Below are 23,029 nucleotides of genomic sequence, written 5' to 3'. Positions count from 1 at the left end.
TGTGTGTGTGTGTGTGTGTGTGTGTGTGTGTGTGTGTGTGTGTGTGTTAGATTCCAGTCCCCAGGGTACCTTGCTGCCTACTCCTAAGAAATCCTCTTACTCTTCTGAGAGGAATTCACCAAACATACCTGCACCAAATTCCAATAATTCGCCTGCTTTTAAAAGGGCTCTCAGAAAGAGAAAAAGGGGGAGTGGGGGAAGGGGAGTGTGAATATTGCATTTCTAAGCGGTGATTTCCTATCTGGAGAAATCTTTCCCGAATATAGTTGCAGGAAATGTTTTGACAAAAAAGAAAACGCAGCAACTCATGTGCATCTGGGGAGGAAAGAGAAAATACCCGTCAGCCCTCTCCTCCTCCATGTCACTGCTGATTAATATTCTGGGGCTGGAATGTGGCCTAGAACACTTGGGGGCTGCTGTAGGCCACTGCCCGGAGCCATGCCCTTTATGCTCCTTAAGGTTCCTGGGGCGGCCCTCAGCGCCCACCCCCAACTTGATCAGGAATCCAGTCACCAGGAAAATGCCAGTTGAAAAAACAATTCCCTACAAACATAAAGGCTAAAGTAGGCTTCAAAATCATCAAGTTATTTCTCAAACCTAAAAGTCCAAAAAGAGGGAGAATGCTCAGGATGGCAGCCCTCACCTTTTTATCCCCCTTTTCTTCTATTCTCTTTTTTTACCTTACCCTTCTGCTCTGCAAACTTTAAAGCAATCTATCAGTCCATCAATCAATAAGTCTTTATTAAGGGTCCTACTATGTACCAGGCGCAAAGAATGAAACACTCTCTTCTCACAAGTCTGTTACATTCCAACAGGAGAGACAGTAAGTACATACAGGGTGTCCCCCCAAAAATTTCAGAACTCCGTGTGTGTGTGTGTATGTGTGTGTGCGTGTACAATATGATGTGTGCATGTATATACATACATATGCATACATCATGTGATAGAAAATACACATGTTTGTGTTTCACACATGTATACATGTATATTCATATGCATGCATTATATATGTGTATGCATATGTGTTTGTCTACACCTATATCTGTGTGTGGGTACATGTGTATCCATGTGTGTCCATATATACATTTATCATGCATGTGTTCATGTGCATCTGTGTGCTCACACATATATATACATGTGTGCGTATGTATGTGTCTATGTGTGTATCTTGTGCTCATGGTAGATACATGTGTTAGCACTGCATGCATATTTGTATGCAAGGGCACAGGTATGTGTATGCATATGAGCACATCTATGTGCATGAGTGTATATACACAAAAGTATGAATATATTGCATGTGTATATATCTATGTGCTTATTACATACACATATGTATGAGTGTGTGTATCTGCATGTATCTATGTGCTTATATACAAGTGTAACTGTTGCTTCTGTGCATTAATACACGTGGGCTTCTGTTCTATATACAGAGTATATACAAGTCTATACACAATTAGCATATACATATACATATAATTATATACGGAATATAAAGAGGATTTTTGTTGTTGTTGAGTCATGACCCTATTTGGGGTTTTCTTGGCAAAGATACTAGAGTGGTTTGCCAGTTCCTTCTCCAGTTCATTTTACAGATGAGGAAACTGAGGCAAACAGGGTGCGGTGACTTGCCCAGGGTCATACTGCTATTAAGTGTCTGAGGCCAGATTTGAACTCAGGTCCACCTGACTCCAGGCCTGACGCTCTATCCACCTAGCTACCTTCTAAAGAGGATAAAAACAAATAAATATCAGATAATTAGAGAAGGAGGGTGTTAGCACTTGGGAATCTGGAAAGGCTTTACATAGAAAGTGACCCTGGAACTATTATTTATTATTATTGTCGTTGTCGTTAATTAACTCTCTCTCCACTAGGGACATGTTTTGTCTTTGTATCTTCAGGACCTAACACATTGCCTGGCACACAATAGGTACTTAATAATAAAAAATTTAAATAAATAATAAATAAATAATAAAATAAAATTGGATCATGTTTTTAAAGCTTCTTTACAATCTTGTGATTGTACTACAGGTGTTACTATTAATTTTACAGATGAGCAAACTGAGGCTCAGAGACTTACTCAGGATCATACAGCTAGGAAGTATTAGAAGTGGAAGTATTTAATTAAGGGAATACCCATCAATTGCGGAATGACTAAACAAGCTGTGGTATATGATTGTGAAGGAATACTATTGTGCTATAAGAAGTGACAAGCAGGATGCTCTCAGAAAAACCTGGGAAGATTCACATGAACTGATGCAAAGTGAAGTGAGCAGAACCAGGAGACAATTGTACACAGTAACAGCAATACTATACAATGACCAACTATGAGTGACTTAGCTATTCTCAGCAATCCAATGATCCAAGACAATTCCAAAGGACTTATGATGAAAAATGCTATCCACCTCCAGAGAAAGAACTGATGGAGTCTGAATGCAGATCGAAGCATATTTTTTTTTACTTTATTTTTCTTGGTTTTGTTTTTATTTTGATTTGTGTTTTCTTTTGCCACATGGCTAATAAGGAAATATGTTGTGCATGACTTCACATGTATGATCTATATCAAATTGCTTGCCTTCTCAAGGGGGGAAAGGGAGGGAGGGAGAAAGAGAATTTGGAAATCAAAATTAAAAAAAAAAACAAATGTTTTTTTAAAAATGTGTACATGTAATTGAGAAAAATAAACTAAAAGAAAAAAAGTAGGATTTGAACCTAGGTATTCCTGATTCCAACACCCTTATCTACTCATGGAATCCATCTGGCCTTGAGTATTCAGGGAAGAATCCATGAGGGGTTGAGCTAGCTAGTGTTTTAGATGAGCAAAGAAGAGAGAACCCACCTAATCCTCCAAAGGAGAGATTAAAAAACCAAAGCAGCAAAGAGAGATTAAAAGACCAACCCCTGGCCCAGAGGAGAGATTAAAGCAGTCCTTTAGTGATCATAGCTGTGCTTTAGTCTGCCTGTGAAAATATTCCCAGTGAGGACACCGGTAGTCCTTCAGCTGCTGGTGGGGCAGGCAGCTCCACAAACCTAAAGCAGAAATCTGGGGCTTAGGGTGCGAAGGGACAGTGACCTCAAAACAAAATTCCATCCCTCTCCTGTGGACAGCCCAGTAGTAGCTGAATTCTGGGATTCTATAAAAGGTATTGTTTTGAGTTCCATATTACTAAATGAGTTTTAACTCAGGACACAAGAAAGTCAAGGTCTTTGACTGGCCATTCAAAATCCCCAGCCCTGGGTGGTTGGCACCACAGTCAGAAACAAAGAACCCAGTGACCTCCTGGTTTGAGAATGTGTTTGACTGAAAGAAATCCCTGTCTTCCCTCCCCCACCCCACTAGATCTTCTACCTGGAATTCTAGGTACATCCACCAGAAATGAAAAGCAATATGTTTGCTCAACCCATGTGAGTACAGGGTGCGGGCAGGCACCCAAAAGGATGCATCTGGGCACCAAAATGAGACAGTGGGATGAGGGGAGTAACCTTTGCATCCAGGGGGATGCTGGTATGGCTGGCTGCAATGTTCATCCCAGACAACATCTTTGACCCTGGCAGAGAGTAACCCACAGCAGGCGCGTCCAGGCTTTCGATCTCAACTGATTTCCCTGAATTCTTCCTGTGTGTGTCTTTTTCCTGTTATTGGAAACTGAATCCTAATTAACTCTGGCAGGCTTCAGAAGCAGCAGGAAATTGTGTGTGTGTGTGTGTGTGTGTGTGTGTGTGTGTGTGTCACGCTTTTTTTTTTAAAGATAACTACTTCAGAAACAAGCTGTGTAGCATTAATTAGTTGGGATTTTCTAGGATGTGTAAAAACAAAAGATATCAATAAAAATTTATTTTAAAAAATGAGTTAGATTTTTATTTTTAAGGTTAACACTTGGCACAGTGACTAGAAGACCAGACAGCATGAGAATGGGAGAGGCCTGAGTTGAACCCTGCCTCTGCTACAGATTAGCTACCAGAACCTGCAGTTGCTGTCCTAAGCAAATCACTTAACCTCTCAGTGATCGGGCCCCTCTATAAAACAGGGGTCTCAGCCATTTTTTTCTACTGAAATCCGTGGACCTCATTTCAAAGTAATGATTTTAAAGACCTAAAATAAAATATATTGGATTACAATGAAAATGAATTACATTGAAATATGTACAGTTGTTATGTTATTATATATATACATATTTATAAAAAGAAATTCAGGGACCCCAGGTTAAGAACTCTGCCTCTAACACTAGGTTGCAGCACCCACATCAGAGGTCCAGGCCAGTGTCAGCAGTCCTGCAAGGCCTGCAGTTTCAAGGACCTTCTTTCAGCTCTCCATCAAAGCCACCTTGTAAAGATTAGGGGATGGAGGGGAGGGTGTCAGCCAGTGGGGGTCGAGGAGTATTTTCCCACCGGGGAGGCACTCTTGAAAATGCAGGGCTCTTAGAATCACACCATCCTCCCTATTCCTCCTCCCCCTTCCCGGAATGCTCTTCAAGGCATCAAGGATGAGGGGCAGGTGAGGAAAAGCTTAATAAAAATAAAGCCGTCACCAGCCTCGGAGGGGGCACACTGCCCCCTGCCTCGCTTGTCCCTCACCACAGGCTCCAGAGGAAATGCTTGGCCTGCTACCCTGGGCAGCCAGGCCACAGGGCTGGAACAAGTCAGGCAGTCTTCTGGGGACTGGGGCAGATCTTTAGTAACTAACTGGCTAAGTTCTGCTCTGCTGCAGCTATGATCCGAAGCCTGGGCTCCCCAGGAGACCCCAGCCATACTACCTTCCATTGTGCCTGAGATCCACCCGCTTCAGAGGAAAGGTAGTGTAAATAACCCCCCAAATCACAAGACCTACCCAAAGGGGGGAACTGGGCCCTGGTATATTTTCCTTATGGCTTAATCTGCAAAAAGAAAACAAAACCGGTGTTTAACCAGCTGAGCTCCAGTTGATTGCGGGAAGGGGAGTCAATAAAAGAGACTATAGTCTCAGTTACCTCCAAGGCATTCATGCCAGCCCTAGCGGGCAAGGACCTTTAATGGTTCCCACTGGCTGCACCACCAAATCCATGCTCCTTTAAGCTAGCATTAAAGACCTTCTGCCATTTGGCCCCAACCGGGAATAGTGGGAAAGAGGCAGAGTTTGCAGTTAGGAAGAGCTGAATTCAAATCCCTCCGCAAACACTAACTAGCTGTGTAACCATGGGCAAGTCTCTTAACCTCTCTATGCCTCAGTTTCCTCATCTGTAAAATTAGAAGACTAGACTCAATATCCTCTAAGCCTCCCTTCCAGCTCTAAATCTATATTTTCATCATCATTTCTGACTACTGTCCTCTGCGTGATCTTCAGCTTATAAACTTCCTCCCTAAAATAGCGCTGAATGCAATACTCAAGACAGGGGGGAAAAGGTATTAGACAAAATGATCAATTATCAAATCCCCAAAGAGTGTGGCTTTACAGTCCCCAAAACCACCACTGTCCATCCAGTTGATTTATTTCTTTTCTGTAATCTGTTGTCATGTGAGTCAAAAAAAAAAAAAAGAAGAAGAAGAAGAAGAAGAAGAAGGAGAAGAAGTCCAGAAGCTAATGCTTAATCAATAAAGTAGCACCTGGCATTTTTCATCAAAAAACAGCCACAGTTTTCCATAGAGCTATATTCCCTATCCTACCACTTTCTGACTCAGTGAGGCAGCCTGTGTGGGGAAGAGTCTGGCCTTTGGAATCAGAAGGGCTGGATTCCAAACCTGACTCTAACACCTAATTGTGTGGCCCTTGGGTTGGTCACAAAAACCTTCTGAGGGGCAGCTAGGTGGGCGCAGTGGATAGAGCACAGGCCCTGGAGTCAGGAGAACCTGAGTTCAAATCCAGCTTCAAACACATATCACTCACTAGCTGTGTGACTCTGGGCAAGTCACTTAACCCCAACTGCCTCAGCTCCAGTATTCCCACGTGGAAGGGAGATAACCCTGGAGCAACCTACTTCAAATGTTTTGTAATGTGCTATACAAATGTGATGTCGACAACAAACATTTACTTATTAAGTGACTACTGTGTACACAGCATTGTATTATGGGGAAAAGTTCCCTGAGAAAATGCAAAGTTCAGATAAGGCACAGTCCCTGCCCTCGCGAAGTTTACAATCTAGTAGGGCCGGGCGCTCTATCCACTGAAGCGCCACCTGGCTGCCCTCAAGTCACTGCAGTAAGAAGCATCCGAGGGGGGATTTAAACCCAGGTCCACTGCCTCCATGATGTCACTCCCTCCCATCACATCATCAAATGAAACTGCCCACAAATGGTAACAGACAAGAGAGTGAGCAGCTCATAGCCACACAATGGCATTCAAAAAAGATGTTTATTTCTATTTACTTTCAGCAAGATATCTCTATTTTAAGATATCTTAACTGATAGACACTCTGCTCACCAATCCCTGATTCCAGCTATTCCATTAATCTGGCTGGTTCCTCCTGTCTCTGGTCCTCACTCAGGCTATATTTCCAGATTGCTAACACAGCACTTAGGCTGCAGAAACCTTGGCTTACTTAAGGTCTTTCAGTAGAAGGTAAATTCCCAGAGGACCAAAACTGTCGGGTCTTTGAATGCCCCTTTCCTACCACAGTGCCTCACGTGTAGCAGATGAGCTGAATTAAAATGAATTCTAAAACAAAGTGATTTGGGTACAATATTTCCAAAAGAAGACCACAAATATAGGAGTCACATGGGCCGACCTGACCTACCTGCTGTCGCCAAACACCAACTCATCAACCCCAACATGGTGACCATCCACTGAGACGCCATTTTGGTCTCTTGGGGAAAGCGAGAGTCTTCCCCGGTCAGCTTGGCTTACGGTTGTTCCTGTCACAGGCTGCCTCTGGAAATCAGAAGAGGCTCTGAAATCACTTCTTCCCAACTCTTCAATCGCCTGTGAAAATAAACATTAATTTTAACTGGAATCTTTCTCTAAAAAAATGCCCTTTCCTTTGAAAAATCAAGTTAAGGTGAAATAGAAGCATTTCCAAAACATACAAGCCATTTTTTAAAATTTCATGAGTTGGTTAAAAAAGGAACATTTTGTCCATGAACTCATTCACATTTTTTTTCCTCCTCCAGGCCCTGTTCTTAGTACACCTGACTCCAACCTTATCAGGCTCCACAAAGCAACTGTTCTTCAATTTTGTAGCTAAAAGTACTTGTTTATAATGCGGAGCCCAGTGGATAACTTGTGTGAACCGATACAGAGTTGCAGCAATCAGAACCAAGACCAATACAAACAATGATGGCTATAATATGAATGAAAACGTTAAAAAGCACTCAAACTCAGATTAATTGCAATGACCACTCCTGGTTCCAAGAACAGGCGAGGAAGTGCATTTGCCTCCTCATGGCAAAGAGGCAGGGTCTGACCAGACCAGGACATTGCCCACATTGTCCAATACTAGTCATTTTGTCATTCATATTTGCTTAAGTGTTTTGCTTTGTTACAAGACAGAGCTCAAAGTGAGGGTGATATAATTTTCAATTATACCAGGAAATGATTGTGTATCAAAAACAAAAGCCATCCAAGAATTTTTTTTTAAAATAAAAAAGAAATTATATAGGAAAAATCACATGCACAAATAGTTGACTGATTATTCACTGTACAAAATGGCCTCTTCATTTTACAGAAGGAGGATTTTTACCACCAGATTCCTTCAAATAGCCCAAGCCTTTCTTCCATTGAAAATGATTTGATTTATAAACAACACTCTTGGAACATATGTATTACTTAAGAGTCAAATGAAGGGACAGATTTATTGTATATCCTCTGGTACAGTAAGAGCTGGGGGATGAGGACTGGTCCTCACTCCTTCCATCCACCTTAGCCTCTGGTCCAAGGTCCTAGAATTGACTTGCCCAAAGTTAGTGTGCCCAACGTCCACTTGCCCAACTTGGTTGGGCAGCCCACAGTGCAGGCCAAGCAGCAGCCTGAGGCCTCAGACCCTGCCATTATTTATTGTAGTATTTTTGCATTTCTTAACCATGTAACATATATGAAACCATGCTATCGTTTTTAAATTAAATTCCTATTTTTTTTACTTTTCAGTTACAGAGTTTTTGAGTGTAGTGCCCCTAACCAGATTTTTTCCATAAGCCCTGTGGTTTTTATTGCTTGATTGTGCATACAGCGATGCTTTTGGGAAACATATATATCAAGTTATATACAGCAGAACAGTGTGTACCTCTAATATGTTAGTGATATAAAACATCTCCTACACACACTGCCAATGGGAATAAATTACATAAGTTACATATGTCCTTCAAAATCAAGAAAAAGCTGTTTGCTTTAAAGAGTCACTTCTTAGACATAATTTACTGATGAAAAATAAGATTAAAAAATAAAAGGAATATAAATCTTTTTTTTTAAGGAATTAAAGAAATCAGGGCAAGAAAAGAGGAGACACCGATATATGCATTCCCCTGAATTTCAACAATCATCATTTCAATTTTTATAACTAATGAAAATATGTTTCACGTGAGTCATGGACACGTGACTTAAGAATCACTCTTGAAGATATTTCAGCTTCTCTCCCTAGAGGCTGACCCTCAGAAAGGCTGCAGAGATCAAGCTATTCCACACATCTAAAGGCCAATCACATCTCACAGGGACTTCAAATATGAAGAATAACTTGCTCTCTCCAGGCCCTGAGGCACCAGTGACCTCAAGGACACAAGCTGAAAGGGACATCTGGATGGGCTAATTGCTCTAGAGATCCCTCAGCTAACAGTTGTATAGCCAGCCTTTTAAATTCAGGTTTTTTCCCCATTTTGTTATACTTTTACTAAAAGTGTAGATAATCTCTTAAAATGTAAATGAATATTATAAAGCATAAGATCTTTAAAATCACTTAAGAGCCTCTGTGGATAGCCTGTTCACATCTACCTACTGTAGCCAATGTTGAGCCAGGGACAGATGTCTAAATGCTAAGTGGTTACCAGGATGACAATGTCTTTAATAGTCTGAAAAGTCATTCATTGAGGATCAAAGAACTCTCCTTGGATAGCAGAATGGGCCTCCCAAAAGGCAATGTGCCTAAATGGACAGTCTACCCCGGAGATGCTGATGACCACTCCTGGAACGGAATATGCAATTTCACCCCCAAAACTGAAAGAGAACTAGAGTGCAATCACAGAAATCATGGAGACCATAACCAAGAAAAATGGATGTGAGATACATAGATAGAAAGAAAGAATGGCTAGAGAGAAATAGGTAGAGATATACACACATACGTATATACATATAAACATAAGTGTGTATATATTACATATACATACATACGTATGTACATATAAACAAAAGGGTGTGATATATTATCATATATCACATTTAATGTATAGAACATGACTTTTTGGCATACATGTATAGATATGAGCAGATAAATACACAGCTGTCTTTCTTCTCTTTGGGGTAGCAGATTAAAGAACAAGGCTGCAGGTGAGTTCTTTTTCCTCTCTCCAGACACAGCCCAAGTAGTTGTGTGTGCATCGGGCAGTAATAATAGTTAACATGTCCACAATGCTTTAAGGTATGCAAAGCACTTTACAAATATTATTTCATTTTATCCTCACAACTCTGAGACGTAGGTGCTATTATTATCATCCCCATTTTACATATGAGGAAACTGAGGCAGACAGAGATTAATAACTTGCCTAGGATCATGGTAGTAAATGTTTGAGGCTAGATTTGAACTCAGTTCTTCCTGACTCCAGGGTCGGTGCTCTATCCACTAGGTCAAGCCTGTCTCTTGTTCCAGCCTTGAGACCAGCTGAAGACCTTTGAAGTCTCAGGTCAGCTCTTTTCCTAAGTTGATACTTTTCAAAGTTGGATATCTAAAGGTAAATTTAATCCTTATTATGATTTATGTGTATGGATAGATTTTAGAATTTAGAATTAAAAGTAGATTCTCCATTCACAAATTTTGGTAAATATACAAGCTTGTATTAGGTAGAAGTTTCTTCAGGTCTTATAAATGGATGATTCATTAAGATGCCCACAGTGTGCCCAAGAAATTTGTATATGTGTGATTTCTTGGACATGTCAGTATATTTAAACATTCTTTCTCCAAGATCTTAAGAATTTAGGAAATTTATTTCAAGGTAAAAATGGAGACATGATTTTATTTAGGTACTATAGAAATTCATTTCCCCACCCAATCTAGGTATGCAGGGTAAGTAAGACCACTCTGCCTGTGGATTTGTGAAATATTTTAAATTGCCACGTACACACTGTTGGCTTGTTTCCAGTCTCAGTTTTAGCACTAAAAATGAAACTGCATCTTCATTTCCGCCACCCCATCAATCAGATCATGCAAAAATAAAAACAAAACCCTCCACTTGCAAACAGTCAGAAACACATATAAAAATCCATTTGATAATATCTTGGGAAAATGAATTCCATCAGGGTATCACAGTCTTGATCTATCACTTTACATGATTTATGGTCACACAAAATGAAAACAGTTTTTCTTATCTTAGAGAGGCAGCAGCAGAATAAGGGAGAGCCTTACTTAGCTTCCCCAAGACCATTCTAACATTAACAACTCGGTGCTCCTTAGGACTGACTACAGTAAAAATAATCTAGTAGAAAGAGAACCAGAGTTAAGACATAGGGGTTCCAGTGTCCACACTTCTAGTCAAATCAAGCCAAGTCAACAAGCATTTATTAAGCACCTACTATTTGCCAGGCAGTATGCTTTTTTTTTTCCTATTTCACTACACCCTTAATAAAAGTATGGGTGATCTCTGAAAATATAAATAAACAAATCACATGATCTTTGAAATTAATTAAGGGCCACTGTCAATAACCAATTGGAAGCCAAAAGCTAAGCACGCTGGCGATACAAAGAAAGGTGTACAGTCCCTGTAAAATGAAAAAGTTGACTTGGATTTTCTCTGACTTTCCTTCCACTCCTACATCTATGATACGATACTTGTCAATTTCTCTTATCCTATCCTTGTGGACAACAGAGAGAGCTATCAGCTTTATGGATGTATTACAGACTAAATGACCAGATTCAAAGAGTATTGATTAACAGATCAAAGTCAACTGTACAGACCGGAACTCCATCCCTGCCTTCTCATCCTTCTCATCTCTTATCCTTCCTTGTTCTTCATAAATCCTTCCCAGTTCCCCATGCGTCTAAGTCTCAGTTACAAAGGGCTGTTGATTGGCCTGAACAAAGAGAGTTTCTACTCCAATGAAATCCCAAGTTCAAACAAAAAAGGGGGTGGGAAGAGAATATATTTCCAGAAAAATAAAAGGTTGGCTATCAAAAAAATTTTCCATGGCATATAAAGTGACCCAAGCTGACTAGGAATATTTAAGAGGTCGTGGATCATCAATCAACAAGCATTCAGTAAAAGCCTACTATGTGCCAGACTGGTACAAAGAATGAATTAATCCCTATTTGAAGTGAATGTACATTCTAATGGAGGAAACAACTACATAGAAATAGACATGAAGCTAATACACACACATTTATACAAAGTATTTAGACACAAGGTATTTTGGGAGGGATGGCACCAGGACTTGGGGGGATCAGGAAAAGCTTCATGTAGAAGGTACTTAAGCTGCATCTTAGGGACATTACAAGGCATTGACGGATGCGTCCAATTGTACTACGGAACCATATCAGTACACACTGTTGGTTTGACTCACTGGTTGGCCTAGCATGAATCCAAAGACTTAGCCCAGGTCTGAACTAAACACCGTGGAAATGAAAGGTATAGCATTCCATTAAAAACAGACTTGCAAATTGCTGTCAAGAATATTGGCCAATTATTAAATGTGGCAATTACAAATATAATAGAGCCAAATTAAACAAGCATGATGCCCGAAGGCAAACCACAGTGAGTTTACACCAGATCTTAAAACATCACTGGGGAAGTCAAAGACAAGCTGAGACTCCAGGCTGCTGTTCTGACAAGGAGAGGGGTTTTTTCCCCTGTCTTTTAGCTTCTCAAAAGCCCCTCCATGACATATGCATTCAACAATAAAATGAACGTTCAAGGGTTGGGTCTGATCTTCCCAATGCGGTAACTGTGTCCTAGGGCACAGCAGAACAAGGAGGCCAGAGCTGCCCACTGAGGCGCTCCTTCAGCTCAACAGTTTTGAAAGAGATTGAGTCAAACTCTTGAACACACTCAACCAGGTCCAATTTCTACATGACTTAAGGTTCCAGCCCTTAATGAGAAGAGAGCTTGGTCATCTTGGTGATAGTTTCCAAGAAAGCTTTTTAAGTGGAGGCCAAGGAAATGCAAATTGGCCTTTCTGACCAGATCGGTGAAGAGCATGAATGAGGCAATGTGGGGTAGTAAATAAAGTGCTGGACTTAGAGTTAGGGGGACCAGGGTTCAAATCCAGCTTCAGACACTAGCTGGGTGACCATGGGTAAGTTACTTAACCTCTCTCTCAATTTCCTCATCTATAAAACGAAAGTACCTTTTCTAAGTACCTTCTAACTTTAGATCAAAGAGACAGTGAGTTGGCCCAGTGGATAGAATACTGAACTTGTTACAAAGACCTGAGTTCAAATTCCAATTCAGACACATATTAGCTTCATGACTATGGGCAAGTACCATAGTTTCCTCCATTGGGATTTTTAAAAAATATATCCAATCACTAACAATCATGTAAATGAAAAGACCATTAAAAGGAAGATCAACTGAGGGTAACTGTGATGACTAATATTGATCCCAGAGAACGGATATTGAAGCATACCACCTTCCTCTCTCAGTGGAAAAGTGGATGACTATGAGGGCTAAATGTTTACTTAACTTTTCCTTTTTAAAAAGGAGGATTCTGAGAGGTGGGCTAGTCAAGAGAGAGCTGGCCCCAGAGTCAGGAAGACCAGAGCCCAAGTCTGCACTGACACATGCTGGTTGTGAGACAACTCACTTAACTCTCAGTGTCCACAAGCAACCATGTGAGACCAGAAGTGGCTGAGCAGGTGTTGATTTACATTAGTAGAAGGAATGAACTCATGGTCCCATTAAAATAATAAACATACAGACAGATGAATAAACAAATAACTGGATAGGTGGAGAGGGAGGGAGGGAGAGAGAGAGAGAGAGAGAGAGAGAGGGAGGGAGAGACAGAAATGGATAGGTAAATAAATAGATAGACTGATGGATAGATAAACTGACAGATAAGTAGATAAAGAGATAGACAAATGTATGTGTGAATAGGCAAATAAATAGTAGATAGATAAGTAGGTAGATAGAAAAACAGAGAGATAGTTGATAAATAAAATGGATAGTTCAATTTTGGGATGGAAAGTGTGGCAACTATATCCAGAAATGACTGTAATATAAAAACAAAAGTCATCACTAAAACTTGTTTAATAATATAATATATATTATATATATATAATATAATAATATAAAAGAAATTTTATATTTAGCACCTATACAGCACAGTGTATAGAGCTCTGACTTGGAGTCAGGACAGACCTGAGTTCAAATCCTGCTTCAGATACTTACTAGCTAGGTGACCCTGTAAGTCACTTTATGATTCTCAACCTGTTTCCTCATCAGTAAGATGGAGATAAAAATCATGGCTATTTTCCAGTTTTCTTGCAAGGATCAAATGAGATAACATATAAAGGGCTTTGAAAAAATCTTAAAGTGCTACAGAAATGTGAGCTATTATCATTATTGATCCCATATTTCAAGCAAACATATAATTTTCTTAAATTCCTTAATCACTCCCAGATTAATACTGTCTCAAACAAGTGTGTGTGTGAGTCTAAGACAAAAACATAGGGTTAGTTCTTCTCTCAGAGTGTCTCGGCCCGCAAATCTGTGACATGGCTGGTCCTCTAGCCCATCCCCTCGGGATCACCAAACAGAGACCAAATGGTAAAGACCAGAATCAGCTCCAATCTTTCTTCAAAATCTCCTTAAATCATCATGCATTAGGACAGTTTATAATGTCATTAATGGATTGAGGAAGGTATTCTCTGACCAGAAGAGAAGTTTTAAAATAGCAAATCTGTCTTTCTCCATCTTGAGGGGGGAAAAAAAACAAGCTTACATAAAACTGATTTTTGGCAGTAACTTTGTCCAAGAGCCAATAAAAGAAAATTATGAAATTCCTAATAGCTAACACCTGTAGGCACTAGAAACTCAAAGCAGGACCACAATCAGCTTCTAGCCTGACGCACTCCAGACTCAAAAGAATGAGTGTTAAAGAGGTGTACAAATGGGTGTTAGATATGCACCCTTTTCTCTTAGAAACATATAACCTTAGAATTTAAAGAAACCTCTAGTCCAGGAATTGTTAATTTTTTTTATGTTAAAGAGGTTCCTCCTTTTCCAATCTGGGAAAGCCAAGGGACCCCTTCTCAGAATAAAATTCTGTTGCCTGCATTCATAATTGAAAGAAACATGAAATTTCCGTTAGAGGTTAGTGAAAATAAAGATTTGTTTCCATCCAAGATCACAGACCCCCTGAAATCTATCAATGGAGGACCAGAGACCTCAGCATAAAACCACTTATCTAACCACTGAACCCCTAATGTTACAAGATAAGGAAAAAATCAATTCCCAGAGAAATCCAATGACATGCCCAAGTCACATTACTACCTCAGACACTTACTGTCTGTGTGACCTTGGGAAAGTCATTTAACCTCTCCTTGACTCAGTTTCCTCATCTATAAAATGAGCTGGAGAAGGAAATATCGAACCACTCCTGTGTTTTTGCCAAGAAAACCCCAAAAGGGTTCACAAAGAGTCTAACATGATTGTAATGACCAAACAACAAGAAGCCAACCCATTTAGGATCTGTGGGGCAGGAATTAGACTTTTTTAAATGCCTATTAAACTGTACATACTTTAATGCAACAATACTACTCATAGACACAGACCTCAAGAAAGCCAACAACAGATAGAAAGATCCCCCAAACACAAAAATACTTCTAGCATTTTTTTGGAGTAACACATACCTGGAACCAATTAGGCAGTAGTTGAACAAATCATGGTGTATGAATGAAATGGATTTATTATGCAATAGACAAGGATTAGACTTGTGATTTAATTGGCAAAAGGAACTCCCAGGTAAGAAAACTCTTCCTGCCGATGTAGGATGGCACCCTCTCTGCAGCTTAGAGTCTTAGAGAGTTGTGACTTGTCCACAAGTCACATAGGGTCACCAGAGTGTGTCAGAGACAGGGCTTGAACCCAGGGAGACCATCCTGGCTCGAAGCCTGCTTTCTTATACATGACATCACAATGCCTCTCAGAGTGAATGCTATCAGTGAGAAATGTCAGCAATGGAGAATACCGTGAAACTTGGAGAGATTTGTATGATCTAATGCAGAGGAAACATAAAGCACTAGACTTAAGAGCCAGAAATACCTGGGTTCAAATCCCCCCTCATACACTGTATGTATGACCTAGGACAAGTCCCTTAACTTATTCAGAGCCTCATCTGTAAAATGAAGAGGCTGAAGTAGATGATCTCTAAGGTCCCTTACAACTCTAAATCTCTGCTCCTGCAACATACACAAATCATGTGTGGATTGGCTTTGACCACAGTCGACCTTCAAATCCCAGTAAAATACCATCTTCTACAGGAAACCCTTTCCAATCTCCCTTAATGCCAGCGCCTTCCCTCTGATGATTATATCCAATTTTTCCTGTACAGATCTTACTTGTACATAGTTATTTGCATGTCATCTCCCCATCAGATAAGAAGTTCCTTGAGGGCAGGGACTGTCTTTAGCCTTTTTTTTGCATCCCCAAACCTTAACACAGTGCTTGGCACATAGTAGGTGATTAATAAATGCTTATAATGACTGGCTGACAGCAACCAAGGAAGTGGGTGGACGATTTCTGTGAAGGCATCTTAATAATCTTCTGTGGTTTAATGTCCTTTGAAATACAAAGCTCCAGATAAGCCTACACAACTTCACGCCCTAAGACCAAGGCAGTTCCTAAGGAGAATAAAACACATTTGAAGATCTCAAAGCCCTTGTGAGTCTCTTTGAGCTCATGATTCTGTGGCTCAGAGCACTCACTGAGAGCGCCAAAGATTAGAAACAAAAGCCTAGTCTCATATTCTATTGGCACACCTTGAGATCTTTCATTAGGACAGCTGGTCACATCCAGGCTTGTTGAATGGGATTTATAACAGGCTGACATTTTTCCATTTTCTCATCCAAATGAAAACTGGAAGATGAAATAAATCCAGTCTACAAAGGGTTAAACAAAAATGGGCAAGGGAATTGTTCCAATGATGGTTACTTGATGTGTTAGCAAAGGGGCAGGATGGATGGCATCAATCTCTCTTTCGGCAGTGTATAAAAACGGGGTATCCTGATGGAAAACAGATACAAGCGTGTGTTTGGTGACATCCGGATGCCCTTCAGGACCACCTACTGGCATCCCAGCAGTCACAATCAGGCTATATCCAAATCCACAATAAGGTAAACATACCCATTTTTCAATCCCATTTTGAAAGAAATACATTCTCCCCTCTTTTGCCCACTATATTCCAGGGTAAGTAAGAACCATTCCCTATCTACCCGTGTCTTTATGTATGGTAATGGGTTACAAAGTTACTTCAACCTGCTTGGCTAAAAGTTGTTGTTCAGCTGTGTCCGACTCTTTGTGACCCCTATGGACCATAGCACGCCAAGCCTTTCTACCCTCTACTATCTCCCAAAGTCTATCCAAGCTCATGTTCATTGCTTCCATGACACTACCCATCTAATCCTCTGCTGTCCCTTTCTCCTTTTGCCTTCAATCTTTCCCAACACCAGGGTTTCTTCCAATGAGTCCCATCTTCTCATTATGTGGACAAAATATGGTTAACAAAGTTACTCCAAACTTCTTGGCTGACTCATCTTGATTTAATTCATTGCCAACCCGAGCATCCTTCAAACATGTTCCAAACTCCTAGAACCATACATAGATTTGGTGCTGAAGGAATCATCTGATTCAATCCTCTCAATTCCCAGACAAGAAAAAAAGGAAGTCCACTGTTGCCCACAATCACACATTGATGTAAGTGGCAGGTCTGGGATTTGAACTCAGGTCTTCAGACTCCAAAGTCAGCATGAAAACCCAGAGTTCTGGACTCCTGGTTTAGGGCTCTTTCCACCAGACCACTCAACCAAAGTGAAAAGGAATGGCCCGAACTCTTGTTTTTCAGTCGTTTCAGTACTGTTTCACTCTTCTTGACCACATTCAGGGCATTCTTGGAAAAGACACTGGAGTGGTTTGCCAGTTCCTTCTTCAGCTCATTTTACAGATGAGGAAACTGAGGCAAACAGGGTACTTGCCTAGGGTCACAGAGCTAGTTTCTGAGGCCAGATTTGAACTCAATTGTTCCTGACTCTAGGCCTGGCACTCTATCCACTGTGCCACCTAGCTGCCCAAACTCTGCCTCCAAATAATAGTTTTCTGGCAGCGATCTCCAAAAATACATTTTGCCATGAAAACAAAACAAAACAAAAAAGGCACTTGCAAACATGTGGTTTCCCCTCTATAAACTGTTACTAGGTTTGGGAAGACTAGACCTACATGGGGCCTGTGGAGCAGAAATTCCATCGACCCACACTATGACTCTGCCATTACAGCCCAATACACCTGGTCTGGTCAAGTTAACAATGGCAGACTTGAAGAGAAACTTCTCTTCCTTGAAAGGGTTTGCAATACACAGAAGACAGTTATTTTATTGTTCTCGAACCCATAATTCTCTTTAACATTTCTGTTTCGTTGATCTCTTTCTATGTCTAACTGCTTCCTAAGTTTACTTGCTTTGACTTTCTATGACCAATTTGTATTATTTTTCCTGACCCCCTTCTCTTCATTTTTTTCAAGATTTCAACAGACCTGGGACAAAGGTATTCTTTAAAGCAAGGGGGGAGAACCTGCGGCTTTGAGATCACATTTGACCCTCCAGGTCCTCCTTAAGTCAAAGGGCCCTACTTAAGCACCTAAAGGGCCACGTGTGGCCTCGAGGTCACAGGTTCCCCACCTCTGCTTTAAACCAAGGCAGAAATCACAATGCAGGCATGCATTCTCATCCCATGCTATTCTTGCCCATATTGTCCAAAGATCCTCCCAGCCTGTGGGTTACAAGCCTTCTAAGTATTTGTATACCTCGGGGGGAATTCATGGAACATTCAGTCCTTTTGTTTTTCCCCATTTCATGCAGCATGACTGGCCTATCTTTATACACACACACAGCCTGTCTTTCTAAATATATGTACATATATACATATACGTGTGTGTCCCCAACCTTCCATGAGCCTCCCACAACGACCTTCCATTCCCCAGCTTTCTTAGGCTCTCCTTCACACACTGCAACCTTGCTAGGATGCAGCATTTGGGCATGAGGTGATTCTCAGACACCCCCCCCCAGAAGGGCCTCATCATTCGGCTGTCTCACCTTGGCCACTATACTGCTACATCAGTGCGCTATATTTCAGGTGAGTCTACAAATGAACAAAGCAATGTCCTCTTCACTGTTTGGTGCAAGGATGCCCAGCTCGGAACACAAATCTGCCAATGAGAAAGACAGCCCTTTGGAGGGTTGGAAGAGCAGAAGTAATACAATTTTGAGTGCTAATCTTTAGAAGGCTATCTGGTTGTTAAACACTCTATTTGGGAAAAAGGAGATAATGGAGAAAGCTGGCTAAGCTACAAGATTGCATTTTCCCTCCCATCAGAGGTATAAAACCAAAGCAACAGTAGCCCATAGCAAAGTCAAGAAAGACCAGATTCATTCTGAAAGCAGCATGGTATAGTGGAAATCAATCAATCATTCACCAAGTTTTTATTAAACACTTACTATGAGCCAGGCACTGTACTAGGTTCCTGGGATCCAGAGCCAAAAAGGAGATCATCCCTGCCCCCCCCCCCAGGAAATTACATTTAATCAAGGACAATAACATGCATTTACAAAATATAGATAATAAGAATATAAGGTAATTTTGGAAGGAAGCCTCTAGGAGCAGGGGAAGGGGTGAAATTAGGAAATGTCTCATGGAAAGGGTGGCATCTGAGCTAAGTAATGAAGGAAACATGGGATTATAATAGGAGATAAGAAGGGAATGTATTCCAATCATGAGGGATGGCCAGTTCAAAGGAAAGAGCACTAGAATAAGAGAAGATCCAAGTTCTAGTCTCAGCTCTGCCTCTAACTAGCCACATGATCTTGGACAAGTCACATCCTCTGTGTGCCTCAGTTTCCCCTCTAAAAACTAGGGGTTGTAATGCTCACCCTCCATTCCTTCTAGGGTTGTCTATCTGGATCAAATGAAATCCCTGTGTGAAGATACTTTGTAAATTATCAAGTGCCTTACCAACATTGGTTCAGCATTATTGTGGTAACCTCTTGGTGGAAGGAAGGCGAAAAAAACGAAGGAAGTGGAGCAGATATGACCTGGAAGGTCCTTTCCATCTCTAAATCTATCATCTAAATACAACTAACATGGGTGTCTCATTAACAAATTAATGGGCAAAGTACAGGTGTGAAAAGAGAAGAGTTACTTACTCCAAAACTAAGCCAGTAACATATTAATGCAAATTGTGTTCAATGTCCTCCTTACCCAAAATAAAAAGCAAAAATAAACACATAAATCCGTTCTCTGAGAGACGAAGGGAGCCAATCAAAACTGCAAATGCACCCAGACTCGATGTCACTGACTTTGCACGGTCACAGGACAGTTGCTCAGTAAGACACAGTGCAAGTCTATGGGAACTGGAGCTTGGCCAAGGGAAGATATTTGTGCCACTTGGAAACTCTGCCCCTCTGCCCCTCATCCTTCCCTCCTCCTCCCATTTTCCTTTCCTGCTGTGTTTACTTTTACATTGTTGTAGCTAAGTGGGTTAAAGGACAAACTCAAGAAGACAGAAATTGCAACCAGTGGGGGCCGAGTTTAAAAAAAAAAAAGTGATTCCCAGCACCAAGAGCTCAGTCAGTCAGTCAACATGAATTTATTAAGCGTTTACTATATGCCAGACGTTGTGCTAAGCTGGAAGGACCTCAGAGGCCATCTGGAATGGCTCCTACCTAAACCTGAATCCATTCTCCGACATACCCGATATTTGGTCATCCATTCTTTGCTGGAAGACCACCAAGCCACCTAGCCTCCCTGCCTCCCCGTCCCCATCTGACTGCTGCTATCTGTCCTACCCTCTCTCAGCAGAGCCTAACCATCCCACTACACCCACAGGAAGAAATGGCTGGGATCCTCTACTAGAGGTGGAAAGAGATGAGGGTTATGTATTTACAGCAACCCTGGATGGAATGCCACCCCCCAACTAACCTTACCCTACATCAGGTAGGATTAGGTTCCATGAAGACCCTCATGAACAGGACATGGAAAGTTTGTTAACAGTCAAACATGGAGTGTCACTGTTCCTCTGACCCTCCAGTGTTGGCCTTCCATGCCTAGAAGGTCAAGAAGGTTCCTGGGGCCTGATGGGATGCCTAACAGTCAAGGCTCCTTTGGAGCCCACCACTAGAGCCCACGCTTAGGGGCAATATAAGCCCACACCTTCACACCTTTCTCTCCACCCTGGTCCCTGGTGGCTAACACCCGCAGGGATGCTGAGGAGACTGCTGGCTGCCTCAGTTTTCCTCTTCAACTTTGAGAGGTGACGTGACAGTAGAAATTTGGAGGATTGGAGGCAGAAGACCTCCATTCACATCTCAATTTTGTCACTGAGTTCTTTCATTTCAATAGATCAAAGGTCCCTTAATTTTAAATGAGGAAGTTGGACTTAAATCACGTAAAAAGTCCCTTCCAACTCTAAATCTATGCTCCTGTGACATCCTGGTGAATGCTGCACAGCAACTACTTGTTATTTTGTTCTCTTTTATGCCATATTTAACATTTGGATGTTACTAAAATTATAATTTTTTATTTTAATAAAATATGAACCAAAAATATTTGTGTAGATTGTTTTAAGAAAGGGGGGCTACACATTTTTTAAACAGGGAATGTCCCACTATAAGGTCTGGAAACCACTGCCTAGAGGTCTGTACAGGAAACTAACTCTGGGAGTATTCTTTGAATAGTGGGAGAGGAGAGAATTTCTCAATTATCATCAGCATCTCAGAAGATACCGAAACTAGTAGGTTTTGAGAAAGGCTGATTTCTTGAGATAAACATTGATAGAAATTATCACACTCAGTAATTCTGATACTCCCAGTTAGGCTTTTTCTCACTCCCTCCTTCGCACCCCTAACCCTTAATTAAAAAGAGAGAAAAAAAGAAAATTTAGTGGTAAAAAAAATAACAGCTTTAAAAAATGATGACACCAACTATTACCCAACAATCCAGTCCAATCCAACAAGCACATGCTACGCTAAGCACCAAGTGGGTGCTTAGCAGGGATAATAAGAAAAAAAAATGAAAACCAGTCCCCGCCCTTGGGGGCTTATAATTAAGTGAAAAAATACAACAGGTGAACAGATGAACACATAATACATGATCATTTGAGAAAGAGGTAAAGAACACACCAATCACTAGGAGGATCAAGAAATGTTCCCACATAGGAAACGGCACAGGAGCTGAGTCTTGAAGGAATACTGGGATTTTCTAAGAGCTAACAGAGAGGAGAAGTATGGTCCAGGTTTAGGCAATACCAAATTTAGGAATGCTAGGTGGTGCAGTGAGTGCATAGAGTGCTGGATTCAGAGTAGAAAGACCTGAGTTCAAATACAGCCTCAGAGACTTACTAGCTGTGTGACCCTAGGCAAGTCACTTCACTCTGTTTGGCTCAGTTTTCTCGTCTATAAAATAAGCTCGAAAGGAAATGTCAAGCCACTCCAGTATCTTTACCAAGAAAACCCCAAATGGGGTCACAAAGAGTCAGACATGATTGAAAAACAAACAAATCTGCAGAATAGTTCATTTGGCTGTAATACAGAATGAAGAAGGGATATACGATATGCTTAGAAAAGTAGTCTAGATGCAGCTTAGAAGGCATGCTGAGATGCTACAAGGGTTGTGTTTCTTTTTTTATTATGGAGGGAAATGAGGGAAATTAGATTTTTATTCACTGAAAAAATAATAAGCTAATAAGAAGAAATAAAGCTGAAGAATTTGTATTTTATTCTAGAGACAAGTGGAAGCCTCAGACAGTCAATAAGCAGCAAAGAATGATAGGATTAGACTTATACTTTAGGGAGATTATTTTAGCAGTTGTGCAGAGGACAGACTAGAAATAGGACAGGACTGAAACTACCGTCTAGGCAAGAGGTGATGAAGTCTAGAAATCGGATTGGTAACCATTGTAATAGAGAGGAAAGGACAGATTCAAGAGATAGTGTGAAGGGAAACATGATGGTGATGATGATGGTGAAGATGAAGATGATGATGATATGGATGAAGATGATGATGATGAATAAGGTTTTAAGGTTTGCAAAGCACTTTACAAATATGATCTCATCTTATCTTCATAACAACCCAGGGAGGTATGTGCTATTGTTATCCCCACTTTACAGATGAGGAAACTAAGGCAGACAGAGGTTAAATGACTTTTCCAGGTTACACAGCTTGTAAATATCTGAGGCTGGATTTGAATTCAGGTCTTCTTGACTTGAGGACCATTCACTGCATCTCCAGCTACACGATAAGTGGTTACAAGATGGGGGAAGATTTTAAAATTCTTCCGCCTCTTTTCAGATCCACAAGTGGGGACACACAGATTACACAGTGCCTGGCACACAGTAAGTACTTAATAAATGCTTGTTGACTGTTGCCTGAAACTCAACTCCTTAGGACTGGGCAAAAACTGCGAAACGGTTTTTCTGTTTGCTATCTGAGAAATAACAAAAACAGAACAGAAGATTCCCTCCAAGCCTTAAAATAAGAAAAGCATTGCCAACACTTAAGACTTTGAGCCCAATCTAAAAGCCAATGTCAATTTTTCTGAAAGTCTATCTATGACCCTTTCTCCCCAAGACTCCTTCCTCCAAAACTCCAACCCCAAAATGATCACTTTCCTTGGCTTGCCCCACTTTTCTGTGATATGTAATTAGAAACAGGTGGCCTCTTCCTGGCTT

The 23,029-nt window shown here is 40.9% G+C and overlaps 1 protein-coding gene across 4 annotated transcripts in view; it reads right to left on the bottom strand.

The window, feature by feature from the left end:
- Window positions 1-23,029, bottom strand: part of TGFBR3 (transforming growth factor beta receptor 3) — a 235,195-nt gene that overhangs the window by 199,632 nt on the left and 12,534 nt on the right. For all 4 annotated transcript variants that reach the window (XM_027838021.1, XM_027838022.1, XM_027838020.1 and 1 more), the window contains exon 2: window positions 6,705-6,889. In XM_027838021.1, the coding sequence (XP_027693822.1) occupies window positions 6,705-6,765 (61 nt within the window). In that variant the 5' untranslated portion in view covers window positions 6,766-6,889. The remainder of the gene's footprint in view (window positions 1-6,704; window positions 6,890-23,029) is intronic.

This window comes from Vombatus ursinus, unplaced genomic scaffold (genome assembly GCF_900497805.2).
Source record: "Vombatus ursinus unplaced genomic scaffold, bare-nosed wombat genome assembly UNPS02014825.1, whole genome shotgun sequence".
In the NCBI taxonomy this organism is placed as follows: domain Eukaryota; kingdom Metazoa; phylum Chordata; class Mammalia; order Diprotodontia; family Vombatidae; genus Vombatus; species Vombatus ursinus.
This window is presented reverse-complemented; position numbering and strand designations above follow the sequence as displayed.